The sequence below is a fragment of the Chlorocebus sabaeus genome, chromosome 15, assembly GCF_047675955.1.
Source record: "Chlorocebus sabaeus isolate Y175 chromosome 15, mChlSab1.0.hap1, whole genome shotgun sequence".
Classification (NCBI taxonomy): domain Eukaryota; kingdom Metazoa; phylum Chordata; class Mammalia; order Primates; family Cercopithecidae; genus Chlorocebus; species Chlorocebus sabaeus.
In genome coordinates this window covers 49,155,250-49,181,222 of record NC_132918.1, presented here as the reverse complement: position 1 = coordinate 49,181,222, position 25,973 = coordinate 49,155,250, and the positions used below count along the sequence as shown (strand labels likewise).

Below are 25,973 nucleotides of genomic sequence, written 5' to 3'. Positions count from 1 at the left end.
AGCTTCGGAGACATTCTGTTAGGGACATATGCCCCACCCCCCTAAAACAACAATGAAGTGTTCTGTGTGCTCACAACAAAGTTTTTTGTTTTTTTTTTTTTTAAAAAAAAAGGTAAAACAGAATTATGCATTTTTTATAAAACTTGATTAAAAAAATAGTATTTCAAGCTGTATGGTCACCAGAAGTACACAGTTATCAAAAATGCAGACACTTCACTTGGCATCTCCAGCACTTTCAGCTTTCTGTGCCTGGTCTGTTTGGGCATCTCCATTTTTTGCAGGGTTATTCCCCTCCTTGCCAGCATCAGCTTTTCCCTTTTTCCCTTTGGGTACCTTCTCTCCCTTCTTTGGGGGGGGCCTTTTTAGGCTTGGGCTCTGGCTTTGGAGGAGCAGGTTTAGCAGACAGCCTCGCAGATCTTCTTTGTGGTTCATCCTTCACCTTGGTTTTATCTCCTTTAACATCCCCTCCAGCCTTTCTCTTGGGCATGGTGGCAGCATTGGCAGGACAGGCGCAGGGCGTGGGATGCAGCGGGTCGTGGGCTTTGGTTGGTCTGGGGGTCATTCTCCCCTCTTCACACTGCTCCATCAGTTATTTCTTAATAAAATCAGATAACACAATCCTAGCAACTAGGAAATTGAATTCAAAGTTTGAATTGCTCCAGCTTTCCGCTAAGCATTGTCTAGCAGACACACCAGAAGCCCATGACTTGTTGGAATAGAAGGAATGAGTTCTGATCACTATGTGTGAGACATCTTTGTTCACATAAAGATGGAATGCGAAAGATAGGTCCTACTTTTCTTTTAGGCTACATTTCCTTATTCATAGAAGGATGCCCTAGACTTCAGGATATGGGAAGTATTTTCTTTACCTTCATTATCCCAGACCAATGAAGGGCTTTTAAAATCATAGACTATTAAAGAATCATGATTGACCAGGCACTTTGGGAGGCCAAGGCAGGTGGATCACTTGAGCTCAGGAGTTCAAGACCACCCTGGGCAACAAGGCAAGATCCCCATCTCTACAAAAAAAAAAAAAAAAAAAAAAAAATACAAAAAAATTAGCCAGGTATGGTGGTGCACACCTGTAGTCCCAGCTACTTGGGAGGCTGAGGTGGGAGGATCACTGGAGCCTAGGAAGTTGAGGCTGCAATCTGCTGTGATCATGCCACTGCACTCCAGTCTGGACAATAGTGTGAGACCCTGTCTCAAAAAAAAAAAAAAAAAATCATGATTTTTCAGGTTTACAAAAGTACATTTTAGACTTTTTTTTTTTTTTTTTTTTTTCCAGATGAAGTTTCATTCTGTCACCCAGGCTGGTGCAATCTTGGCTCAAAAAACAAAATCAAAAACAAACAATGATGAAGCATAAGACATCATTCTTTGATCTGCTTTGCCCTTTCAGAAGGAAATTCTTTCTGGCCCATCTTGAACGTCTGCCTCCTAGGTTCAAGTGGTTCTCCTGCCTCAGCCTCCCCAGCAGCTGGGATTACAGAGGCCTGCCACCACGCCCAGCTAATTTTTGTATTTTTAGTAGAAATGGACTTTTGCCATGTTGGCCAATTTGGTGTGGAACTCCTGACTTCAGATGTTCAGCCCACGTCACCCTCCCAAAGTGCTGGGATTACAGGCATGAGCCACTGCATCCAGATAATTTTTTAAAGTACTGATATTTAATGTATGGAGAGTTTGAACATTTTGATCGAATTTGATAGTGAGTTTCTGAGTTAAAGAAATGGCATGGTACATGGGCATATTGCGTGATGGTGAGGTTAAAAATAGAAAAAGAAAAAAAAAAGCACAGAATAACAGAAAGAAAGCCCCACTAGGAGCTGAGCTCTGGTCCCATTTGATGCATCTCATTGAATTTCTGTGTAGACTCAGTTTCTCAGTCCCTCTGGGCCTCAGTTTCCTCATCCATGAACAGAGGGGCTTAAGTCAACTCATCTGGAGGGAACCTTCCCTGAAGATCTAGGAGTGGATAAGACATGCTTAACCTACTACCATGTTAAGAATCATAATGTGAACGAAAAGCTACACATCCTTGGTAGCTTTTCTTCATGAGAAATAAATTGTTCTTCATGATGACAATCAGAAATAAATTGTCGAGTTTAGGATGATAAGACTTATGAAGGATTCTTGAGTAGGGAATCAAATGCCTCATATTTGGCAGCAGCATTTGAGTTTTATCCAAAAAAAAAAAAAAAAAAATTTTGTTTCTTTTTTTGAGACAGAGTCTCACTCTGTCACCCAGGCTGGAGTGCAGTGGCACAATCTCAGCTCACTACAATCTCGCCTCCCAGATTCAAGTGATTCTCCTGCTCAGGCTCCCGAGTAGCTGGGATAACAGGTGCACTCCACCACACTCAGCTAATTTTGTATTTTTATTAGAGGCAGGGTTTCACCATGTTGGCCAGGCTGGTCTTGAACTCCCAACCTCAGGTGATCCACCCCCCAAGCCTTCCAAAGTGCTAGGATTACAGGCGTGAGCCACTGTGCCCGGCCCTAGGGCTATTTTGAGACTCAAATACCTTCAAGGTGCTGTAAAACATTGATAAATCTCAAGAGGCAACTTAAATAAGGAAAAACAAAATTAAAAACAAACAATGATGAAGCATAAGACATCATTCTTTGGTCTGCTTTGTCCTTCCAGAAGGAAATTCTTTCTGGCTCATCTTGAGTCAGTGCTCTTCACAAAAGAAGTATATAGAAAAACTGTAGTATGTATTATTTCAGAATATTACAGGTCCAAGGGGCCTGATAATTTAATAGATACCTTCATTTTAAATTTCACTTTTGAGGCTGGGCGCAGTGGCTTACGCCTTTAATCCTAGCACTTTAGGAGGCCGAGGCGGGCGGATCACAAGGTCAAGAGATTGAGACCATCCTAGCCAACATGGTGAAACCCCATCTCTACTAAAAATACAAAAATTAGGAGTTCAAGACCATCTTGGGCAACATAGACCTCATCACTGAAAAAAAAAAAAAAGTATAAATGAAGCCAAACACAAAACTGGGCATGGTGGCGCATGCCTGTAGTCCCAGCTACTCGGGAGGCTGAGGCAGGAGAATCACTTGAACACAGGAGGCAGAGGTTGCAGTGAGCTGAGATCACACCACTGCACTCCAGCCTGGTGACAGAGCAAGACTCTACCTCAAAAAATAAATAAATAAATAAATAAATAAATAAATAAATAATAAATAAACAAATTCACATTTGAGGGAGCCTGTGCAAGCCTACTCTGGCTCAGGAAGCTACTCGATAATAATAAATAATAATAATATTTCAAATTTGAGTTAAATTTGCAGATTGTTCTGTAACTGACATATTAATCAAAAGTAAATCAAAACTCACTGGAGATTGATATCTTAGTCCCTTCTATAATTAAAAATAATTTTGTGTTTTTGACACAACTCTGTGGGGTTTAAAAATTATATTTTTAGTTAGATGGAAAAATCAATATAAAATACTAAGTATATACTATACAAGAGTCCATAGCTACTGCGGTTTTGGCTTCATTCATACTTTTTTTTCAGTGACGAGGTCTCACTATGTTGCCGAGGCTGGTCTTGAACTCCTGCGCTCAAGCAATCCTCCTGCCTCAGCCTCTCAAAGTGCTAGAATTATAGACATGAACCACCGTGCCTGGCCCCATTTATACTTTTTAATGAGAAGAGCATACAATAAGTTGAATGATATGAAACTGCTATCTTCATAGGTCAAAATTTCATTTGGTTTCACCTAGTAGCTAGTAACTCAGTTTATTTAAATGTTCTTATCCTGTTACTAAATAACTTAATTTTTCTTTCTTTCTTTTTTTTTTTTTTGACTGGAGTGCAATGCTGTGACATCAGCTCACCTCAACCTCTGCCTCCCAGGTTTGTGCAATTCTGCTGTCTCAGCCTCCTAAGTAGCTGGGGTTACAGGTGCCCACCACCACGCCTGGCTAATTTTTTGTTTGTTTTTGTTTTGAGACAGACTTTTGCTCTGTTGCCCAGGCTGGAGTACAGTGGCATGACCTCCACTCACTGCAACCTCCACCTTTTGGGTTCAAGTGATTCTCCTGCCTCAACCTCCCGAGTAGCTGGGATAACAGGCGCCTGCCACACCAGACTGATTTTTGTACTTTCAGTAGAGACGGGGTTTCACCATGTTGGCCAGGCTGGTCTTGAACTCCTAACCTCAGGTGATCCTCCCACCTCAGCCTCCCAAAGTACTGGGATTACAAGCGTGAACTTAAATCTTTAAGGAGGAAAAGAATATGCAGTTAGGAATTGTGGCGCTCAGAGTTCATAATAGGAGGAGCCAGCTTAAGTCCATTTTTCCCAACCACTTTACTTAAACCATCAAAGTAATACAACATATACACAATTAAAAAAAAATCAAAGTACAAAAGGACTAAGAATGAAAAGTACTTATATCCTGCCTATATCCCACAGAAAAATATCCAAGATCTTTCAATCCTTTCCAGTTTTATTTCATCTGCTCTCTCTTTGGCTCTAAGCAACATGCTTATATACCTATTTTTCTATTAGTCAATTCCAAACACTATTAAGTCTCTGTTATGATAAATGAGCTATTTGTGTATTGTTCCACTTTATCCTCCATTTATATTTTGTTAATCATAGTACTATTTCGTTATTCTGTTGGTGATATTTACAATTTTAAAACTTTTACTTCCAGCTCCAACATCTTATTTATTTGAGACAGAGTCTCTCTCTGTCGCCCTGGCTGGAGTGTGGTAGTGCCATCTCAGCTCACTGCAGCCTCTGCTTCCCAGGTTCAAGTGATTCTCCTGCCTCAGCTTCTGAGTAGGTGGGATCACAGGTGTGCACCACCACACAGGGCTAATTTTTGCATTTTTAGTAGAGACGGGATTTTGTCACATTGGCCAGGCTGGTCTCGAACTCCCGGCCTCAAGTGATCCACCTGCCTTGGCCTCCCAAAGTGTTAGAATTATAGGCGTGAGCCACTACGCCTGGCCCCTGTCTTTAAATAGGATCTCTAAACTACTTATTATGTATGAAAAAGAAATGAACATTTCCACATCTTCCTTCAACTCTCACTTCTCTATAGACCTCCTGCCTCTGTCAGCTCCACCACTACTTTTGTATTGTCAGAGTTTACAACATGTACATTTTGCTCTATGACTGGTCATTCTGCTGATCCTAAGTATTTAAAGTCAATAAACTGCAATTATATTGTTTTGATTATGTAAATAGGATTCACTGCAGAACAAAGTGCATCAGTTAGAAAAGGTAAATCTCTATCACTAATCTATGCCACTAGAAAGAGGATGCATCAAACATCAGGGCTGAATGATTACATCTTCAAACACTCAATTAATGTGCTTTATATCTGTAACATAGTTTTCTGCTGTTTTTCATTGCTTTTCCTTTTGCTTCTTAACAAAAGCAGCACATGCCTTCATCATAGGACTAAATTTATCCAGGATCTTAATCCCACGCTCCGTGGCACGGACTCCACTTTCTGCTTGCAGGCATTCTTCTCTGTTGGAAACCAGTTGCTCGCTTGGCCTGCCAGACAGCTGTCATTCTAGGCCTGCCTGACATTGCACTCCTGGGTTAGGACTAGTTTTTCTTGGTTCCCAAGTTTTTCTCATTCTTGGATTCCTTTGCCTTTTTACTGGCCCACTCTTAATTAATTTTTTTTTTCAGAAAAACTTTATGAGACATGAGTTTCCTGAGTTCTGACATGTCTGAATATGTGTGGCAGCTTGACTGGATATGGTATTCTGAGACTTATTCCTCTAAAGGCGGCACTCCACTGTCTTCTGGCCCTGAGTGTAATGGGAAGACTGGTGCTGTTCAGACATTTGTTCTGTTGTAGTTGGCCTGTTGTTTGTTCTCTGGAAGCCTTCAGGATCTTCTATTAGTATTTTCTGTACTGTAAAATCAAAAGGTTATGGTTAAGTATGGGTCTATTTTTATTTCTTATGCCTGGCACCAGCATACATTTTCAGGCTGAAGACTCCTGTCCTCATCTCTAGGGAACTTTCTTCTATTATTTCTCTCATTATATTCTCCCCTGAATTTTCTTGTCTTTCTTTTGAAAACATACAAAGTGTCAATCCAGGAACTATTAGTTGAACAGCATCCTTCCTGGATTAACCCTGTATGTGTCTGGACTTCTAAAAATATTTTCATTTCCTTTTATCTTTCTGCTTTACGCTTTAGGAGATTCCATTGACCTCACTGTTCAGTCCTTATATTGATTTTTTAATTTTAGCAACTATATTTTTAAATTCCAATAATTTTCTTCATGTCACTGATTGTGCCTAATACATATATGTATGTATATATATGAGTGTGTATATAGATATATACATACACATCTATATGTTGATTACAGGTGTATAATCAACTTATCTTACGGATAAAGTAACTTCTTAAATTTTCCTGCGGTCACTATTTAGAATACAAGAAAAATTCTCTTATGTCCCCAGAATTATCTGTTTCCTATGACGTCAGCTTTTTAAAATATCTCCTTTTAAAAGTGTTAAATTTATGCCCTCTTTTTATTTTTGAGACCGTCTCACTCTCAGCTCACTGCAACCTCTGCCTCCTGGGTTCAAGTGATTCTTGTGTTTCAGTCTCTCAAGTAGCTGGGATTACAAGCATGCACCACCACGCCCAGCCAAATTTATACCTTCTTTTGGTTATTTTTCAAATAAAAGAACCACGAAAATGTGTATCAGGAAAATTGGCCATCCTTTGTCCCCAATTTCTTTTTCACATCTGCTCCAATTTTTAAAAGCATTCTATTATGAAAAATTTCAAGCATATACAAAGCAAATACAGTATAATGAACCTCATGTACCCATCACCTGTTAATCTAAAAGGAAGACACTTAAGCAAAATTAATATAGAGAGTTTATTTAGGCCAAGGTTGAGAAGTGCAGCCCAGGACACATTTCCAGGTTGCCTTGGCGAGTGCTCCAGGGAACAAAAGAGAGGTTTAAGTTTTTAAAGAAAAAAGGATGAATCAGGAGAAAAGGACAACTGCAAAAGTTGTTCATCAGGAATTCACTGGTTTACAGAAATGAAGTGGCTTCAAGAGATAATGATTTAGTCCAAGGAGGAGTTTCATTCCATGGATTTAATTTCAATGCCTCACTGGGCCTGATAATTTAAAGGGGCTAGTCTTCCTCAGATAAAAAGCTTCTTTTTGGCCAGGCACAGTGGCTCACACCTGTAATTCCATATTTAGGGAGGTCAACTCAAGAGGATCGCTTGAAGTGAAGCCAGAAGTTCAAGACCAGCCTGGACAATGTAGTGAGATTCCCATCTCTACCAAAACAAAATAAAAATTAGCCAAATGTGGCCAGGCCTGGTGGCTCACGCCTGTAATCCCAGCACTTTGGGAGGCCAAAGTGGGCGAATCATGAGGTCAGGAGGTCGTAGGAGTTCGAGACCAGCCTGGCCAGCAGAGTTAAACCCCGTCTCTACTAAAAATACAAAAATTAGCTGGGCATGGTGGCGCGCACTTGTAGTCCCAGCTACTCAGGAGGCTGCAGCAGGAGAATCAATTGATCAATTGAACCTGGGAGATGGAGGTTGTGGTGAGCCGAGATTGAACCCCTGCTCTCCAGCCTGGACAACAAACGGAGACTCCATCTCAAAAAATAATAATAATAATAATAATTAGCCAGATGTGGTGGCATGCCTGTAGTCCTAGCTACTCAGGAGGCTGAAGCAGGAGAATCATTTGAGTATAGGAAGTGGAGGCTACAGTGAGCTATGATTGCACCACCGCACTCCAGCCTGGGAAACAGGGCAAGACCCTGTCTCAAAAAAGTTACTTCTTTTTTTTTCCACACACCCAGCTTCGGTAACTCAACATTCTGCTTTTTTTTTTTTTGTTTGAGATGGAGTCTTGCTCTGTCACCCAGGCTGGAATGCAGTGGCATGATCTAGGCTCACGGCAACCTCCGCCTCCTGGTTCAAGCAATTCTGCCTCCACCTCCCAAGTAGCTGGGATTACAGGTGCCCCCTACTGTGACTGGCTAATTTTTGTATTTTTAGTAGAGACGGGGTTTCATCATGTTGGCCAGGCTGGTCTTGAACTCCTGACCTCGTGATCCGCCCTCCTCAGCCTCCCAAAGTGCTGAGATTACAGGCATGAGCCACCTCGCCTGGCCTACTGTGGAGGTATTAATAGTATTAGGTGGTGGAGGAGAGGTGGGTATTTGAATCCAGGTGCTGTCATTTGCTAGCTTCTTAACCATGGATGAGTTAATTTCTCTAATTTCAGTAATTGTAATTAGAGAATTAATTACAAAATTAATTACCATTTTGTAAATGCAGTTCCCTCATTTACAAAATTAGGGAAACAGTACCTCCTAATTAGGGTATTTGTAAAGATTGAGAAATAAATCACACTACGCAAGTAGTACAGAGCCCAGGACTTAGTTAATTATTTATAAGAGATCTTTATTATTACTGTGGAATTCCTAAGTATTCTCTACAGGTAGGGTTGTCAGATTTAGCAAATAAAAATACAAGATAGGCCGGGCACAGTGGCTCATGCCTATAATCCCAGGACTTTGGGAGGCTGAGACAGGTGGATCACCTGAGGTCAGGAGTTCGAGACCAGCCCGGACAACATGGTGAAACCCTGTCTCTACTAATAATACAAAAATTAGCCAGGTGTGGTGGCACACACTTGTAATCCCAGCTACTCTGGAGGCTGAGGCAGGAGAATCGCTTGAATCCAGGAGGCAGAGGTTGCAGTGAGCTGAGATCGCACCATTGCACTCCAGCCTGTGCGACGAGATTGAAACTCCGTCTCCAAAAAAACAAAAACAAAAACAAGATTTCTAGTTAAATTTGAATTTCAAACAGACAAGAATAATTGTGGGGGAGTAGCTATGTCCCAGATATTGCATGGAATGTACACCAAAAAAAATATCCATCATCTATCTGGACTTAAATTTAGGTGGGCACTCTGTATTTTATCTAGCAAAGTAACTTCTCCTTCAAAGGAGAAACTTAGAGTAAAATAAACTGACAGAGAATGTAACTGTAATTAAATTTTATATTTCATCTGCTCATACTTGGTAGGCCAGTGGTTCTCAGTACACACAGGATTTTCTCTTCCAGGTAATGCTCAACTTACCATATATCAGAGAAATAAATAGTTTCCATGTTTTGGAGTAGAATGTAAAAATGTCACCAAACTGAAATCTGTTGGATCTAGTTACTATACTGAACTAGTCATGCGTTTCAAAACTGCTTACTGAATTATATATTTCTATTTAAATCCTTATTTGGAAAACCACAAAGCACTAAATATGAAAGTCATATTAATGATCATTAAACATACAAACTACAGGTTGGGTGTGGTGGCTCATGCCTGTAATCCCAGCACTTTGGAAGGCCGAGGTGGGCGGATCACCTGAGGTCAGGAGTTCGAAACCAGCCTGGTCAACATGGTGAAATCCCATCTCTACTAAAAAATACAAAAATTAGCTGGACGTGGTGGCTTGCGTCTGTAATCCCAACTACTTGGGAAGGTGAAGCAGGAGAATTGCTTGAACCTGGGAGGCGGAGGTTGCAGTGAGCCAAGATCCAAGCCACTGCACTCCAACCTGGGCGACAAGAGCAAGACTCTGTCTCAAAAAATAAATAAATAAACACATACAAACTACAAATCCTTGACAGCAGCCAATCTGTTTGAAACACTATTTCATAATATTCTTCTTTACCACGTTTTCTTTGTGTGCCAGGTAATTAGTTATCAAAGCACGCTTATTATTAGCACACACACATACATGCACACACATAATGTAAATGAAGTGGACAGGTTTTGTTTCATTCTAAATATCTTCCATTTTACCTGAATGTAAAAGCCTGTTATGAACTCTACCAGTATTTTAGGTCTCCTCTAACCTGTAGTTATATTTGTAATGAGTTGAAAATAGCTAACTACTGCCATTCTTTTTTTTTTTTTTTTGAGGCGGAGTTTCGCTCTATCGCCCACGCTGGAGTACAGTGGTGGGATCTCGGCTCACTGGCTCACTGCAAGCTCCGCCTCCCGGGTTCACGCCATTCTCCTGCCTCAGCCTCCCGAGCAGCTCGGACTACAGGCGCCGGCCACCACGCCCGGCTAATTTTTTTGTATTTTTAGTAGAGACGGGGTTTCGCCGTGTTAGCCAGGATGGTCTCGATCTCCTGACCTCGTGATCCGCCTGCCTCGGCCTCCCAAAGTGCTGGGATTATAGGCGTGAGCCACCGCGCCCGGCAACTACTTCCATTCTTTAGTTCTTTCAATCTTGCCTATGATTTAAAGAAGTGCATTGCAGTCTGCTTGCATGGTGCTTTGCTATTTCTAATACTGATTTGATGCCAAACTCTCCAAAATGCTTCTACAAATCTTTTGGTGTCATTAGCTCAAAAGGTAAATGGATTTTGGTTATTTTCAATGTCATAATTATAAATTTAGCTTCTCAAGCGTGAAAAAAAGCACTTCATAGTAATGTATTTTACCACTTTTCCATTTGTGGGAGATATAAACTTCCAGAGATTATAATTCATCATTCCAAACAATAAGCTGGCTGTTACATTTCTCCATAATTTTTATTTGCTAATAAAACGGAGGCAGCCCTTTTTTTCTAAAAATAAAATAAAATAAAATAAATAAAAACAACAACAGACCCCCCCCCCCCCCCCCCCCCGCCCCACCGCGTACCTTCTGTGCAAATTCCTATTAAGTCATTTATCCTGTCAGTGAGTCTGAGGGCCCCGTACTCGTCAGCTCCATCTCGCGGAGGAAAACGCTATCGGCACCCTCAGCTCCGCCCAAGGGCCGCGATCTCTACAGGGGAGATGAAAAGCCGGCGACGCTACACAGGCGTGGACCCTCCACGAGTGTCCATTTCCTGTGGGTTTAGAGTAGGAGCGTCTGGGCAAAAGCTGGGAGTTTTCAGTTGCCAGGGCCCTTGGGAAAGCACGTATTTAGATTTCATTGATAAATTCAACTGAATCCGGAGAAAAATTATACTCCATTCACTGGCATATTTAGAACGGAATTCCCATTGACCCGAGGCTCCCGGTTGAATCCTTTAAAGGAGCCAAGCGAGGACGTTCTCGGAACAGTAGTGCACCGTGTACACGGTGGGAGCCCCGCGCGATCGCCCGCAGAGCGTCCTGTAGGAACGTCACAGAGCCCAGAGAGCGTCCTGTAGGAACGTCACAGAGCCCAGAGAACGCCTGGGGACGGTCGGGGAGGCAGTTCGGGGAGGGGACGGTTAAGTTCCCTCGAAGAGGACGCCGCGGGCCGACTGGAGTCTTTTTCGTGCTCTCCGCGCCCGCCCGCCGCGGGTAGCATCTTCTTAGCGCCCCGGCGCCCAGGAACGCCCAGGAAACCCAGTCCTCCTCCTAAGCAACCTGCGGCGCGGGGACGCCCGCCTTTTGCTATTATTATAAAAGTGCGTGCGACTAAACCTTCAGATTTTTAGACGTACTTCTGGCTTCCTCTGACCAGGGCTGAGGGAGCCCCCGAGGCTACTGCGGGGCGGGGCCGGGGCCGGGGCGGGGCGGGGTGGGGCGTCATAGCCGCCTCAGGCAGCGCCCCGGCCGCGGGCGGGAGGCGGCAGCGGCGCAGGCCGAGCGGCGCGAGGATTGGCTGCGGCAGGCGGAGACGTCAGGCTCCCGCGGCCCAAGCGGCCGCCCGGCGCGGCGCGGCGCAGTCGGCTCGAGTACTCCCAGTAACGAGGAGGTGTTCTCGGCCGTCCCACCCTCCCCTGCTGTCTCCGGGTTGCGCCGCCGGAGCCGGGACGCGCCTCCGCTGCCCTCGCCGCCTCCATCCCCGCGGCCGCAGCTCCCCTCGCCGTCCGCGCGCACACCATGACGAAGAACGAGAAGAAGTCCCTCAACCAGAGCCTGGCGGAGTGGAAGCTTTTCATCTACAACCCGACCACCGGAGAGTTCCTGGGGCGCACCGCCAAGAGCTGGGGTGAGCGGGCGGCAGCTGGGCGTCCGGGGCCGGCCTCGGTTCCGGGGGCGCCAGGCGCGGTCGGGTGGGAACGGAAAGGCGGGAGGCAGCTCCCCACGCCGGGGCCCCAGACCGCCCGACCCTAACCCGGGCGGCGGCGGCGCAGTGCGGCCCCATTCATTGCTCTCCGGGCCGGCGGGACTGGCCGTCGCTCGCTCCCGAAGCAGCGGGGCCCTCGGGCAGCCCGGCCTGGCCGCGCCGGTTTCTCCCTCCCTGCCGGGAGCAGGGCGCACGTGCTGCCCGGGCCTCCCGCCCGGCGCGGCGCCGGAAGCCGGGGACCCCTGCCCAGAGCCGGGCCCCGAGCGTGCGGGAGCCGAGCCCCCGGGCCTCCTTTGTACGGAGCGCTCCGACCCGAGAGGCCCTGGCGGAGGCGCCCGGCCCGCTGAGCGGTTCGGTGAAGCCAGACCCTGCCCCACTCCAGGGGAGAGGAAATTTCCACTCCCGCCGCTATCTTGTGACTCGTCCACGCTGCCACCCCGACCGGTCGGAAGAGTGCGACAGAGTGTTAAGTGTGGGTGTGGGTTCCTTAAACGTGTAGCGGTGAGTTAATCACAGAAGTACATTGTACGAGAAAATGCACTTGAATTTGGACAGTGAAAAGGCCCATAAAAAGGTTGTTTCCTCCCGGATTCCTTTTTAATTACAGAGATTTTCTTCCTTACAAATTTGCTCCTTTAGGGAATGTAAATCCTGTCTGAACAACACAGGTTTTGGTTTTTGTTTTTTTTTTTTTCCTGTGTCTTCAAAACAGGAGAGTGATGGTTGTATGTCAGCAGCTTTTTTCTATGCGTGAGCTCTTTGTTTTAAAATATTTAAACCATCTACCATGTAGAGTTGCTTTAGGGTGCCTTTTTTTTCTAAAATTGTATCAATATCTGAATACAGGCTAGAGCTTTTTTTTTTTTTTTTTTTTGGCCTTTATACTTAAGTAAACTAATTTTACCTTTTTAAAATCTTTTTGAAACATATTTTGTTAGTGTGTCTTGAAAGACCATTTCTTTCTGAGTGAGAATAAATCTGGAGAGCTTAGAACTATTTGGGCACAGCATTTTTAGGATAAGCATGGAGAAATAAGCTATGACTCAGAAAATAAACTGTTGCTGCGGACTGAAGTGGACTCCTTCAGGGTGAAAAGGCGACTTGAAGTCTTATCACAAACTGAAAGGGGCCTTGGAGGATTTTTAGCCCAACCCCCACGTTAGAGAGATGAGAAAAACGAGACCCAGAGAGGTTGTGATTTTTGCCTTGTGTAAAATTACATATGCCACAAAGCCAAGAAAAGAACCCAGTTCTCCTTTAATCCTAGTCCAGCGGTTGTATTATTTTACAGATGCCTTGCCTAACTGCATGGTAATCACTCAAGATTTTTATTTAAATTACTGTCTTCTTTTGGGAACCCACTAGTGTGATAAAGAAATAAATCTTGCATCCAGACTTACATGGGAACAAAAGAACAAAGAACATTTATAAAGCTTCATTGCTTGTTTCTAGAGTGTACTAACTTTTTGCTGAAGAAACTTTTGAGTGGTGGAGAGGGATTAATTTTGATAGGCTACCTTCCTCCCTTTCTCCCTTCCCCAGTGCTTCCTCATTTCCAGAACAAAGTAACTCCACTTTGTGTTAGAATGACATTTCTTACTGCAGACAGTGCTCTTCAACCTTTGTATTATATGGCCTAGGGTAGAGATTTTATTTTATTGGGTCAGTGCATTTAAATAGATAACATGTGCACAAATAAGTATAGGGCAATGTGTAAGGACTGTAAAAGTAGTACAAGTGAAGTTGGGATTCATTTTGGAAGGATTAAGCCAATCTCTTCAAAATCGATAAGTATTACTCTTATCAGTAAATTTTTTGTTTATTGTAATAATAGTAAGTCAATGAAGAATGGCATATATAGGTGAAAATTTACCATAATCCTGTCCCAGTATACGGATATCCCTCTAAGGATATGTGAGGGAGCCGTGAGAGGAGGCCGAAATCCGTATTCAGGTTGCCAGGCTGTGTACCCTAGACCATGGTTGGGTCTACCTAGAGAAGGGGCACCTTGTTCTAATTCTTGCAAAGACAAGATCAGTTTGGAGAGCTCTGTGCCTCTGGGGATATGTCTGCCAGGAGGGGTTCCTTTTCTAATTCTCTCAAAGGGACTGTATGGGCTTGCTGCCGGATCTCATCATACCTCAGAGATACTATTAACATTCTGGTGTATATCTTACTGAATTGTGTATAATATTTGCTTTTTTTTTTCTTTTAACAAAAGGATCATAAAGTGTTGTTTCATATTCTGAGTATATTGTGGGAATCTTTCCATGTTACTAAAGATTTATTTTTAGAGACAGGTTTCCCTATATTCACCCTTTTCACGTACATTTTTGCAAATTTATTTCCTTGGTATATATTTATACCGATGGGATATCTAGGCCATTCATATGTACTTTTTACATTTTGAAAATTTGTTTTTGTATGCCTTCCAGGAAGTTTCTAACAATTTATACTTCCAACGGTATGTAGCGGTGTCTCACACCTTCATCAGCACTGAGGCTATTTTTACCCGTGTTATCTCTTTTAAAACCTTACATTTTTGGGGCCGGGTGCGGTGGCTCACACCTGTAATCCCAGCACTTTTGGGAGGCCGAGGTGGGTGGATCACTTGAGGTCAGGAGTTCGAGACCAGCCTGGCCAACATGGTGATACCCTGTCTCTACTAAAAATGAAAAAAGAAAATAATAATAATAATAATAATAATAATATTAGCCGGCTGCGGTGGTGCCTGCCTGTAACCTCAGCTACTTGGGAGGCTGAGGCAGGAGAATTGCATGAACCCAGGAGGTGGAGGTTGCAGTGAGCTGAGATCCGCAGCACTGCACTCCAGCGTGGGTGACAAAGCAAGACTCAATCTCAAAAAAAAAAAAAAAAAATCTTACATTTTTTGGTAACAGTTTTTTTTGTTTTTTGTTTTTTGTTTTTAAAGAAAAACAGCCTTTTGTTATTTTGTAAATTTTTTTTCTAGTTGTCTTTCTGACTTTTTTTTTTTTGAATCAAATTTTATGTAGGTGGTGGTGGTAAAAGATTATGTGTTTGTTGTAGGGGGTAGAAGAAAAAAAAATTACATCTTTTTTGACCTTGTAAAGTTCCTAGGACTCCTGGTGTGTCTACCCCCAGGATTTTATCATTCATTTAAGAAGTTTCCCGGTTTTGTTTTTAGACATTTAAGTCTTTAGTATGTTTGTCTCATTTTGATCTGAGGTTCCTCTCCAAGTGCATTGGATACATTAAAAAGCACACATCTTTAAAAGGTAGTTGTGCTATTTACATTTTGGATAAAGTGAAAGTGTTGCATGTTACATTGCATTGCCTTATTTAAAACAGCTACATAAAGATTTTGAGTGGCCGCTTTATTGTGTATTTGGCTAATATCTTACAGGTGGTTACAGCAGTTTCAAAATGCTTATACATAAGTTACCTCATGTGATTTTCACAGTAACCTACAGCCAACTAGTTCGGTGATCCAAGTGTACTTAGCACTGCTTTTCAAACTGAAAAGTAAGTATACATCAGCAATAAATAGTTGCCATTTATGAATACACAGGACAAAGAAAATTGAGCACCTAGTGGCTGATGTTGCAAAATATTAAATAACTTAAGTTCATTGAATACAATTAGAGTCAAATTAATGAAGCTTAGAGATTGTCCAGTGTTATTGAAACTACTAGTAGTGGGCCATGTGTTGCTATTAACATTTTTTTAAATGATGAAATAGAATAGTAAAAATATGTTTATTTTACCTAATAGATTTATTCTAGCTTAAAAAAAAAAAGTGTTAGTTCATGAAACTTTTGTGTATTTTGCATATATAGATACCCCAATGTAAACTGTATTTGTTACTTTGGCTCATAGTCCAAAAACTCCTGAAAGCCACTAATCTAGCCCAGTGCCTTCGTTTCGTAGGTGGCAAAATTAAACCTGTGGGTCATGTGATTTGCCAAAATTCACTCAGGGAGTTAGGGATGAAATCCTTGGGGCTTCAGACTCCAGGGCTAGAGATTTTTTAAAAAAACAAAACAAGGCTGGATGTGGTGGCTCATGCCTGTAATCCCAGCACTTAGGAAGCCGAGGCAGGCAGATCACCTGAGGTCAGAGTTTGAGACCAGCCTGGCTAACATGGCGAAATCCGTCTCTACTAAAAATACAAAAATTAGCCCAGCATTGTGGTGGGCGCCTGTAATCCCAACTACCCTGAAGGCTGAGGCAGGAGAATTGCTTGAACCCAGGAGGCGGAGGTTGCAGTGAGCCGAGATCGCGCCACTGCACTGCAGCCTGAGTGACAAGAGCGAGACTCCGTCTCCAAAAAAAAAAAAAAAGAAAAACCAACTATGCCATGATGTGTTGTCATTTCATAACATCTACTTGTGAGCTTCTTCGGGGTTCATTATCTTTATTAAGGTGGTCTGTCAGTAAATACTTTGTATTAACATTAACTTAAAACTCAAGTCACTGATTTCCAAGCCTAATCAGAATTCTGGACCAAAACTGTTAGCACCTATATTTTGTTTGTGTGCCTTTTCTTTTACTGTAGGTCCGTGAAGTGCCATTTTCTCAGTCACTTCTGGGTCATGGCTCAGTAATTGTTCTGCTTTGGAGATCAGACTTCATCCCATCTGGGGCGTCTGACAGTAGGGGAGAAGGCAGATGTTTGTTTTTCGTTGTCACATAATTGTTGTAAGATGGTGTTCTTTGTCCTGTGGAGTGTGCCATTAACCCATTTATGCTGGAGGTTGCAATTTTTTGAATTTTTGCAATCAGACCTTGGCAATGACATTGAGCAGTAGGATATAACTCCCACATGCTTAACGTTCCAATAATGGAACACAGGCATAAATAGAAGCTTTACAAACTTTACAAGAATGTGCATCACTGGGAAAGTAACAGGACTTACCTTACCCTGTGTGCCAGCTATAAATGCAGGCCAGGGCTGGGCGCGGTGGCTCACGCCTGTAATCCCAACACTTTGGGAGGCCGAGGCGGGCAGATCACAAGGTCAGGAGATCGAGACCACGGTGAAACCCCGTCTCTAAAAATACAAAAAATTAGCCGGGCACGGTGGCGGGCGCCTGTAGTCCCAGCTACTCAGGAGGCTGAGGCAGGAGAATGGCGTGAACCCGGGAGGCAGAGCTTGCAGTGAGCCGAGATCACACCACTGCACTCCAGCCTGGGCGACAGAGCGAGACTCCCTCTCAAATAAATAAACAAACAAACAAATAAATAAATAAATAAATGCAGGCCAATGGTACATGTGATGGCAGCAGAAGAGCAGGGCAGGTACTGAGCCATCATCTAGCAGGAGAAAGTACCTCCTGAATTGTCCAGGAAGTAGTCCTGTGGTGGGAGGGAGAGAAAGGGTAAGTTTATGTGTTGTGTTATAATACCATTGTAATTATGGTAGTACGAGTGCTTTAAGATTATTAACGAGCCTCTCCCCACCCCGATGTAATTTGATTTCTTTGAAATTGACTTTTGGATTTATATCTATACAATTAAACTAGTTTTATTAAAAGAAGTCTTAAAAGCCCTCCTATCTGTAGTAACAACTTTTCCATGATTTTATCATCATTTAATTAAGGACCAGTCATTTAACACTGATTGTGAAATAGGAGGAAACACCCATTTAATCTTGAAAGATAAATTTATTATTTTCTAGTTTTGCATTTATTCTGTTGGTTTTGAAGAAAAGTCACCTGTAATCTTTAACCACTTAATATAACTACTGTTAACATTTTATGTCTTTTTCCTATGTATAAATAAGTTTTTAAAACATACCTGAATAAAGTTTTAAAATGCATAATTACATACCTGATCTTATCATTTAACATTTAAGGAGAATGGTCTTTATTCCTCTGCCTTTTTCCTAAATGTTGATGTGCTGGAGGTGTCCTTAGCTCTGTCACCTTTGTGGTGACCATATACACTTCCTGTTGAATTTATCTAAATTTCTCTGGTCTGGTGGCTTAGTTACTATCTCTGCTGGGACTCCCAAAGCTGCATATCTAATCATGATTTTTTTTTTTTTTTTTTTTTGAGACGGAGTTTCGCTCTTGTTGCCCAGGCTGGAGTGCAATGGTGCGATCTCAGCTCACCGCAACCTCTGCCTCCCAGATTCAAGCGATTCTCGTGTCTCCGCCTCCCAAGTAGCTGGGATTACAGGCACGTGCCACCACACCCATCTAATTTTTGTGTTTTTAGTAGAGATGGGGTTTCTCCATGTTGGTCAGGCTGGTCTCAAACTCCCGACCTCAGGTGATCCGTAGGCCTTGGCCTCCCAACGTGCTGGGATTACAGGCGTGAGCCACCGCGCCCGGCCTCATATGACTTTTTGATGTTGTTATAACCACTTGCCTATCAGAGATCTCCAGTTGGATGTTTCACAGGTATGTCTTCATGTAAATCTGTGTTGTTCTCAAGGGTTCCTTAGCATGGCATACAAACTCTTTAAAATCTCAGTGGCTTACTTTTCTCCTGTCATCTTTCTCTACCGTTCCACATCGTTATTTCCTACCCCTTCTGGGCCGTTTCCTAGCTTCTGGGCCTCTCATCCCCTTATTCCATGTTGGTCTGGCTACTCAGATGTCAGGTTTGATAGTCTGATCTCCAGAAAACGTCTTTGAACTCCTCTTTGCAGTAAGGCAGGGTGCAGTGGCTCTTGCCTGTAATCCCAGCACTTTAGGAAGCTGAGGTGGGCGGATCACTTTTGGCCAGGAGTTAGAAATTGGCCTGGGCAACATGGTGAAACCTTGTCACTACTAAAAATACAAAAAGTTAGCCAGGTGTGGTCGCGTAGTGAATGTTTGCAATCAGACTTTGATGATGACCTGTAGTCGAGCTACACGGGAGGCTGAGGTGAGAGGATCACCTGAGTCCAGGAGGTCGAGGCTACAGTGAACTGTAATTGTGCCACTGCATTCCAGCCTGGGTGACAGAGTTAGCCTATCTAAAAGAAAGGTTAAGATTGAATAAAATAAAATAAATAAAAGCTTTTTCTATCATAGCATTTGTAACTTTATTGTTGTCGTTGCCTGTTTACTAGACTATAATCTTATTCGTGTCTTATTCCTCTTGGATTCTCGAATCCCTGGCCTGTCCTAGCACTTACTAGGAATGTAATACAAACTGGTTGAATGAATGAGCAGTAGTGTGAATGTTTCCATGAGATTAGTCTTCTGCAGTATTGTTTTTAACATCTTCATAGCGTCTGGCGTACCATAGTATAATCGTCCCCTCAATTTTGGGACATTTTTGTTTTTCTTTTGCTAGAGTACTGATGGGTTTTCATGGAAGTTCAGTGTTCAAAAGAAGCTTAGTGATTTTTCCACTTAACTTTCTTTTTGGAGACTCACCTGAGTTTGTGACATGCCTGGATTGTGCACCTGATAATAGTGACAGAACCAGGGCAAAATTTTATTTAGGTTTGCTTCCTGCTTTATTGCTCTTTTCAGCTTCTTATGCTGCTTTTATGAGACCCTCATAAAGTCTTTTTGTCTTTTAACTTACCTGCTCTCAAATTTAATGGGTGTTTATTCAATAGTGCCCTTCTTCCCTGATGGGGTGCTATTACTGATAATATTTCTGAAAAAAATTTTTTAACGCAATAACCTCCCACATACCTGTTTAAACTTTGTTACTGACTCACTTGTGGAGCTCGCTCTTATTTGTGACTTCTCAGGATTTTGCTGGTGCCGTGGGTAAGATATGACTTCGGAAGTGACCTTCCTGTAAGGCATGGGGTACTTTTCTTTTGGTTTTAGCATGTTGGCAGTATCTGGCTCATGAAAAAGTGGCCCTTTACATACTCCTGCTCCCACTCCCTAGCTTTCTAACCATTCCTTTCCTGATTCCTCCCTGTTTGCTCTTCCTGTCTTCTAAATGTTTGTGATGGTTAATATTATTGAGTGTCAACTTGACTGGGTTGAAGGAAAGAGAGTATTGATCCTGGGTATGTCTGTGAGGGTGTTGCCAAAGGAGATTAACATTAGAGTCAGTGGGCTGGGAAAGGCAGACCCACCCTTAATTGGGTGGGCACCATCTAATCAGCTGCTAGCGAATGTAAAGCTGACAGAAAAACTGGCCTAGCCGCCTAGCCTACATCTTTCTTCCGTGCTGGATGCTTCCTGCCCTCAAACATCAGACTCCATGTTCTTTGGTTTAGAGACTCAGACTGGCTCTCCTTGCTCCTCAAGGAGATATATACATATCTCCTATTTAGTTCTGTCCCTCTAGGCCCTGACTCATACAATGTATATATCTCAGGTGCTGTCTTTGGCCTTGTTTTCTCTTCTTCTTTCCTGGCAATGTCGTATAACAACTGCAAAGATCATTCACAGATTTTACTTCTTGGTCGACATCTCTCAGGTTCCAGGTCCCTGTTTATTCTCAGTTGCTTTCTGCATATCCCACAAATCTGAGTGTGAGGCTTAGATGTCTTAACTAACTCTTATACCAGATAGCATCATCTGGTACATAGCTCGTTTCCCTTCCTCCACTGAAGTTCTGTATTGCTCCTATTTTGGCAGTTTTAAAAAAACAGCTTCACTATCCTGTCATCTAGGCTCCAGACTTAGCCAAATTGTGCCGGTCCTATTCAATAACATTGCTTGAATCTCTTGAATCTTTGTGGCCCATACCCCCATTACTAGCACTACACTTAAATTTTAGGAATTAATTTTCTTTGACTTAGTCACCATTTTCTCTTTACCCCCATCAAAACACACATTCAGAGGACACCTGAGATGCTCATTTTTCCTAGCTTCATAATTCTAGCCACTTGTTCCAGATTTCATTAACACTCCCACCAACCTTGTCCTCATTTTATCAGGATCTTGTAGTGCCTTTTCTTTTCTTTTCTTTTCTTTTTTTTTTTTCAGTTGGAGTTTCGCTCTTGTTGCCCAGGCTGGAGTGCAATGGCACAATCTTGGCTCACTGCAATCTCCACCTCCTGGGTTTAAGTGATTCTCCTGTCTGTCTCCCAAGTTGCTGGGATTATAGGCACATGTCACCACGCGTGGCTAATTTTTGTGTGTTAAATAGAGATGGGATTTCATCGTATTGGTCAGGCTGGTCTCGAACTCCTGACCTCAGGTGATCCGCCTGCCTCAGCCTCCCAAAGCGCTGGGATTACAGGCATGAGCTACCATGCCCGGCCAGGGCGTGCCTTTTCTTATAAACTCTCTAATTTAAAAACTTGAAGCACCAGATGAAGATCTTTGTAATTTTTTCACAGTTGTTCCAGCTTCTAATAGATGATCGACTTTCCAGCTTTTATCTGCTGCTTTAAACACACACACACACACACACACACCCACACCCACACACCCCTGTAGTGTTGTTGACCCTGGGGAAAGTGGGTCTTAACTGTTGGTGCATCTCCCGTAAGATCCAAAGAATCAGTGAGAACATTGTGACTTAAGCAATGTAGCCCACTGCTGTCAGGTTATTTCTAAAGCTGTAGCTTTGATCTTATTACCCTCTGTACCCCAAAACTGTGTTTGGGTCCCTGCTGCTTCCAGAAAGTTTAGGTAAGTTCCAGACAGCCTGGCATTCCAGGTTTATTGTATGTGGGCGTGGAGCTGTTTCCAACCCTAAATAACCCATCATTTCCCACCTCGCCTACACCCCATTATGCACCCTATGTTGTAGCCACATAGATGTATCTGAGACCCTTAGTCTGGCACCCCTGTCTGTTCCTTCCCACATCTCTTCATTCTGTGCACATGAATTCTTCCTTATTTCACAGACCTAGCTTCAGTGCTGGCTCTGCCATAAGCCTTCCCTGATATGCTCAGGTGGAAATAATACCACTTATTTTCTATAACGTCGAAAATGTTGTATCTGTACATAAAGGCATAGTTCTATCACCCAGCTCACAGTGGCTCTGCTCTGCTACATTTCTAATTTTTGAAGTTTCCAGAGAGGGCATCATAATACAAAGTGTACTGGTAGGCTTATATATTTTTACTTGATGCATCTTAGAAGTACACCAGTATACTGAGAAAATGACCAGATAGGACTCATAGACCTAAATTCTAGTTCCACATCTGTGTCAAAGCTTAAATAACTCAAGATCTCTTAGCCTTGTTTCCTTTATAAAAGAAAAAAGTTCAGACAGGCATGGTGACTCATGCCTTTTAGCCCAGCACTTTGGGAGGCCAAGATGAGAGGACCACTTCAGTCCTGGAATTCAATACCAGCCTGGATGACATAGGGAGGCCCCATCTCTACAAAAAATAATTTTAAAAATTAGCGGGCTATGGTAGCGCACATCTTTGGTTCCAGATATGTGCTACTACAGCCAGCTAATTTTTTAAACCGGGAGGTTGAGACTGGACAATCACTTGAGCCTGGGAGGTTGAGACTGCAGTGATCCATGATTGTGCCACTGCACTCCAGCCTGGATGACTGAGTAGGACCATATCCCCCAAAAAAGAAAAAACAGTTGTATGAGATAGTTTCAAATGTAACTTTGAAATCACAAACAAAGCCTACTTATATAAATGCTTTAGAATGGGAGGCAGCAAGCTTCAAAGGACCATGTTATTGTAGGCTTTGCTGACCACTCCGTGTGTGTTGCAACTACCTAACTCCACTACTGTCGCTTGAAATTGACCATAGAACTAACGGGCATGGCTAGCATTTTGTTTACAAAAATAGCAGCAGCTGTGGTTTGCTTTAGAAGTTAGAGTTGGTGACTGGTCATTGTAGTCTGACTCAAGAAATCTGAACTGGTCTTAAATGGGATGTGGACTCCTGGCTTTGTTCTTTTCATATAACAAAAGTAACACCATTGTTTTTACAGTACAGATGTGAGTATCAGTAAGTCCACCATCATCCTCAGCTTCTTCCCTGGGTAGCCCCTGTTAAGTGTATGAATCGTTTTTGAAAGGTAATATGTGGCATGTCCATAAAGGTCTGGCAGTGTCTTAAAAAGGTAAATATATACCCACCCCCTGAGCCAGGAGTTCTGCTCTTAGGTGTGTTTTATCCAAGAGAAATGAAAACATACATTCACAAAATACTCTTGTACAAAAATATTCATAGTAGCTCTATTCATAATAGTTCCAGACTTGGAACAGTTCAGGTTTTTCTCAGCTAGGCGATAGATAAACTTGCATGTGTACACAATGGTATACTACTCAATGGTAAAAAGGAATGAACTACTGATGTATAAAATGTGATGAATCTCACAGGTTGACTAGGAATGAAAGCCTTACCAAAGAGAGGACATACTATATGGTTTTATTTATGTGAAATTCTAAAATAAGCAATTCTTACCTATGCTGGAAAAAAAACCCAGAACGGTGGTTGCCTTTAGGGCAGTGGACAGGGAGAATGACTAGGAAGGGACGGGAGGGAACTTTCAGGGTGATGATAAGTGTTCTGTATCTTGAATAGGGCTTTGGATCATAAGTGAATGCATTTGTCAAAACTCATTAAGTGGTATATTGGAGATTTGTGTATTTCACTGAATATGCATTTTTTCTCAATTTTAGTTAATACGCATGCTGAAGTGTTCTCTGATGTTTGCAACTTGAAATGAATCTTAAAAATGAGATAAATAGGTGGGAATTGAACAATGAGATCACTTGGACACAGGAAGGGGAGCATCACACACCAGGTCCTATTGTGGGGAGGGGGTAGTGGGGAGGGATAGCATTAGGAGATATACCTAATGTAAATGATGAGTTAATGGGTGCAGCACACCAACATGGCACATGTATACATATGTAACAAACCTGCACGTTGTGCACATGTACCCTAGAACTTAAAGTGTAATAAAAAAAGAAATGAGATAGATACAGCAAAATGTTAAATGTAGAATCTTGATGGTTTATGGGTGTTCACTTTTAGGTTTCACTCAACTTTTCTGTGCATGGGTAAACATTCCTAATTGAGCGTTGGAGAATATGAATACACTTCGTGTGTTTCTCTCTACCTCCTTCACCAGTCTCAGAGTGTTTCCTACAGATGGCTATCAGGTTTCCTGTCAGTCTTTTTTCCAGCACCATTTTTATATATGTATATAAACATGTTTCTGTATATATGTGGAGTATGTAGAAATAAGTAGGTTCTTGTCTACCTTTACATGAGTAATAGGAAACTCATATGTTCTGGAACTTGATTTTTTTTTCACTTAATATGTTTTGGCTGTATATATAGGTTTGTGTCATTCCTTTTCATAGCATAATGTATTAGTCCATTTTCACATTGCTACAAAGAACTACCTGAGACTGGGTAATTTATAAGGAAAAGAGGTTTAATTGACTCACATGATATGGCTTGACTGTCCCCACCCAAATCTCATCTTGAATTGTAGCTCCCATAATCCACACATGCCATGGGAGGAACTCAGTGGGCGGTAATTGAATCATGGAGGCAGGTCGTTCCTGTGCTGTTGTTCTTGAGATAGTAAGTCTCATGAGATCTGGTGGGTTTTATAAATGGGAGTTCCCCTGCACATGCTCTCTTGCCTGCCGCTATGTAAGATGTGACTTTGCTTCTCATTCACTTTCCTCCATGATTGTGAGGCCTCTCCAGTCATGAGGAACTGTGAGTCAATTAAACCTCTTTCCTTTGTAAGTTATCCAGTCTCTGTTATGTCTTTACTAGCAGCATGAGAAGAGACGAATAAATACACTCACAGTTCCACATGGCTGGGGAGGCGTCAGGAAACTTACAGTCATGGCAGAAGGTGAAGGGGAAGCAAGGCACTTCTTATTCTTACATGGTGGCAGGGGAGAGAGAGAGAGGGGGAGAGCCAAGGGGGAAGTGCCACACACCTTCAAACAACCAAACTCATGAGAACTCATCAGGAGAACCGCAAGGTAGAAGTCGGCTTCCCATGATTCAGTCACCTCCCACCAGGCCCCAACATGTGGGGATTACAATTTGAGATGAGATTTGGGTGGGGCACAGAGACAAATCGTATCACGTAATATTCCATAGTGTGGAGATTATGCTATAGAATATATATATTTCTTTCTGATGAATGTTTAAATTGTTTTCAATTTTTATCTTAAAAATTGCTGCAGTGTGACTTTGTATCTAGAATAAACTGAGAAACGGAATTGCCAGTTTATAGTATATATTTATTTTTATTAATATACTGTTCTGAGTGGGCGCAATAGCTCATGCCTGTGATCCTAGCACTTTGGGAGGCCGAGGCAGGCGAATCACCTGAGGTCAGGAGTTCAAGACCGCCTGGCCAACATGATGAAACCCCATCTCTACTAAAAATAAAAAATTAACTGGGCGTGGTGGCGGGTGCCTGTAATCCCGGCTACTTGGGAGGCTGAGGCAAGAGAATCACTGGAACCCGGGAGGCAGAGGTTGCAGTGAGCCAAGACTGCACCACTTCACTCCAGCTTGGGCAACAAGAGTGAGACTCCGTCTCAAAAAAATATATATATGTGTGTGTATATATATACACACACACACACGTATATATACATATATGTGTGTGCATATACGTATATGTATATATTGTTCTCCCAAAAAGCTGTACCAGTTTGTACTGCCACCAGCAGTGGATAGAAGTACCTTTTCTCCTCAAGCACTGGATATTATAACAATATTGTACAATCATACAAAAATATTGTACAGTTTTTTCCATTTTGATAGGATGCTGGTATCTATCTGGTTGGTTTAATTTGTAATTTCTTCAATATTTTTATATTTGCACAATTTTAATTTTTAAAAAATGCCTGTAATCTAATTTTTTTCTTTTGTGAGTTTTTTTGTTTGTTTTTTTTGTTTTAAGACAGGGTGTGGCCTGGTGACCCTAGCTGGAGTGCAGTGGCATGACCTCGGCTCACTCTCCCTCCTGGGCTCAAGCAATCCTCCCGCCTCAGCCTCCTGAGTAGCTGGAAGTACCTGTGTATGCCACCATGCCTGGCTAATTTTTGGATTTTTTTTG

The 25,973-nt window shown here is 42.5% G+C and overlaps 1 protein-coding gene and 1 pseudogene across 1 annotated transcript in view; one reads left to right on the top strand and one right to left on the bottom strand.

The window, feature by feature from the left end:
• Window positions 1-213: 213 nt before the first annotated feature.
• LOC119625662 (non-histone chromosomal protein HMG-17 pseudogene) lies at window positions 214-653 on the bottom strand (annotated as a pseudogene).
• Window positions 654-11,674: 11,021 nt separating this feature from the next.
• ATP1B3 (ATPase Na+/K+ transporting subunit beta 3) overlaps window positions 11,675-25,973 on the top strand; it is a 50,635-nt gene continuing 36,336 nt past the window's right edge. Inside the window, exon 1 of the mRNA XM_008008866.3 lies at window positions 11,675-11,974. Coding sequence (XP_008007057.2) covers window positions 11,866-11,974 — 109 coding nt within the window. The 5' untranslated portion in view covers window positions 11,675-11,865. The remainder of the gene's footprint in view (window positions 11,975-25,973) is intronic.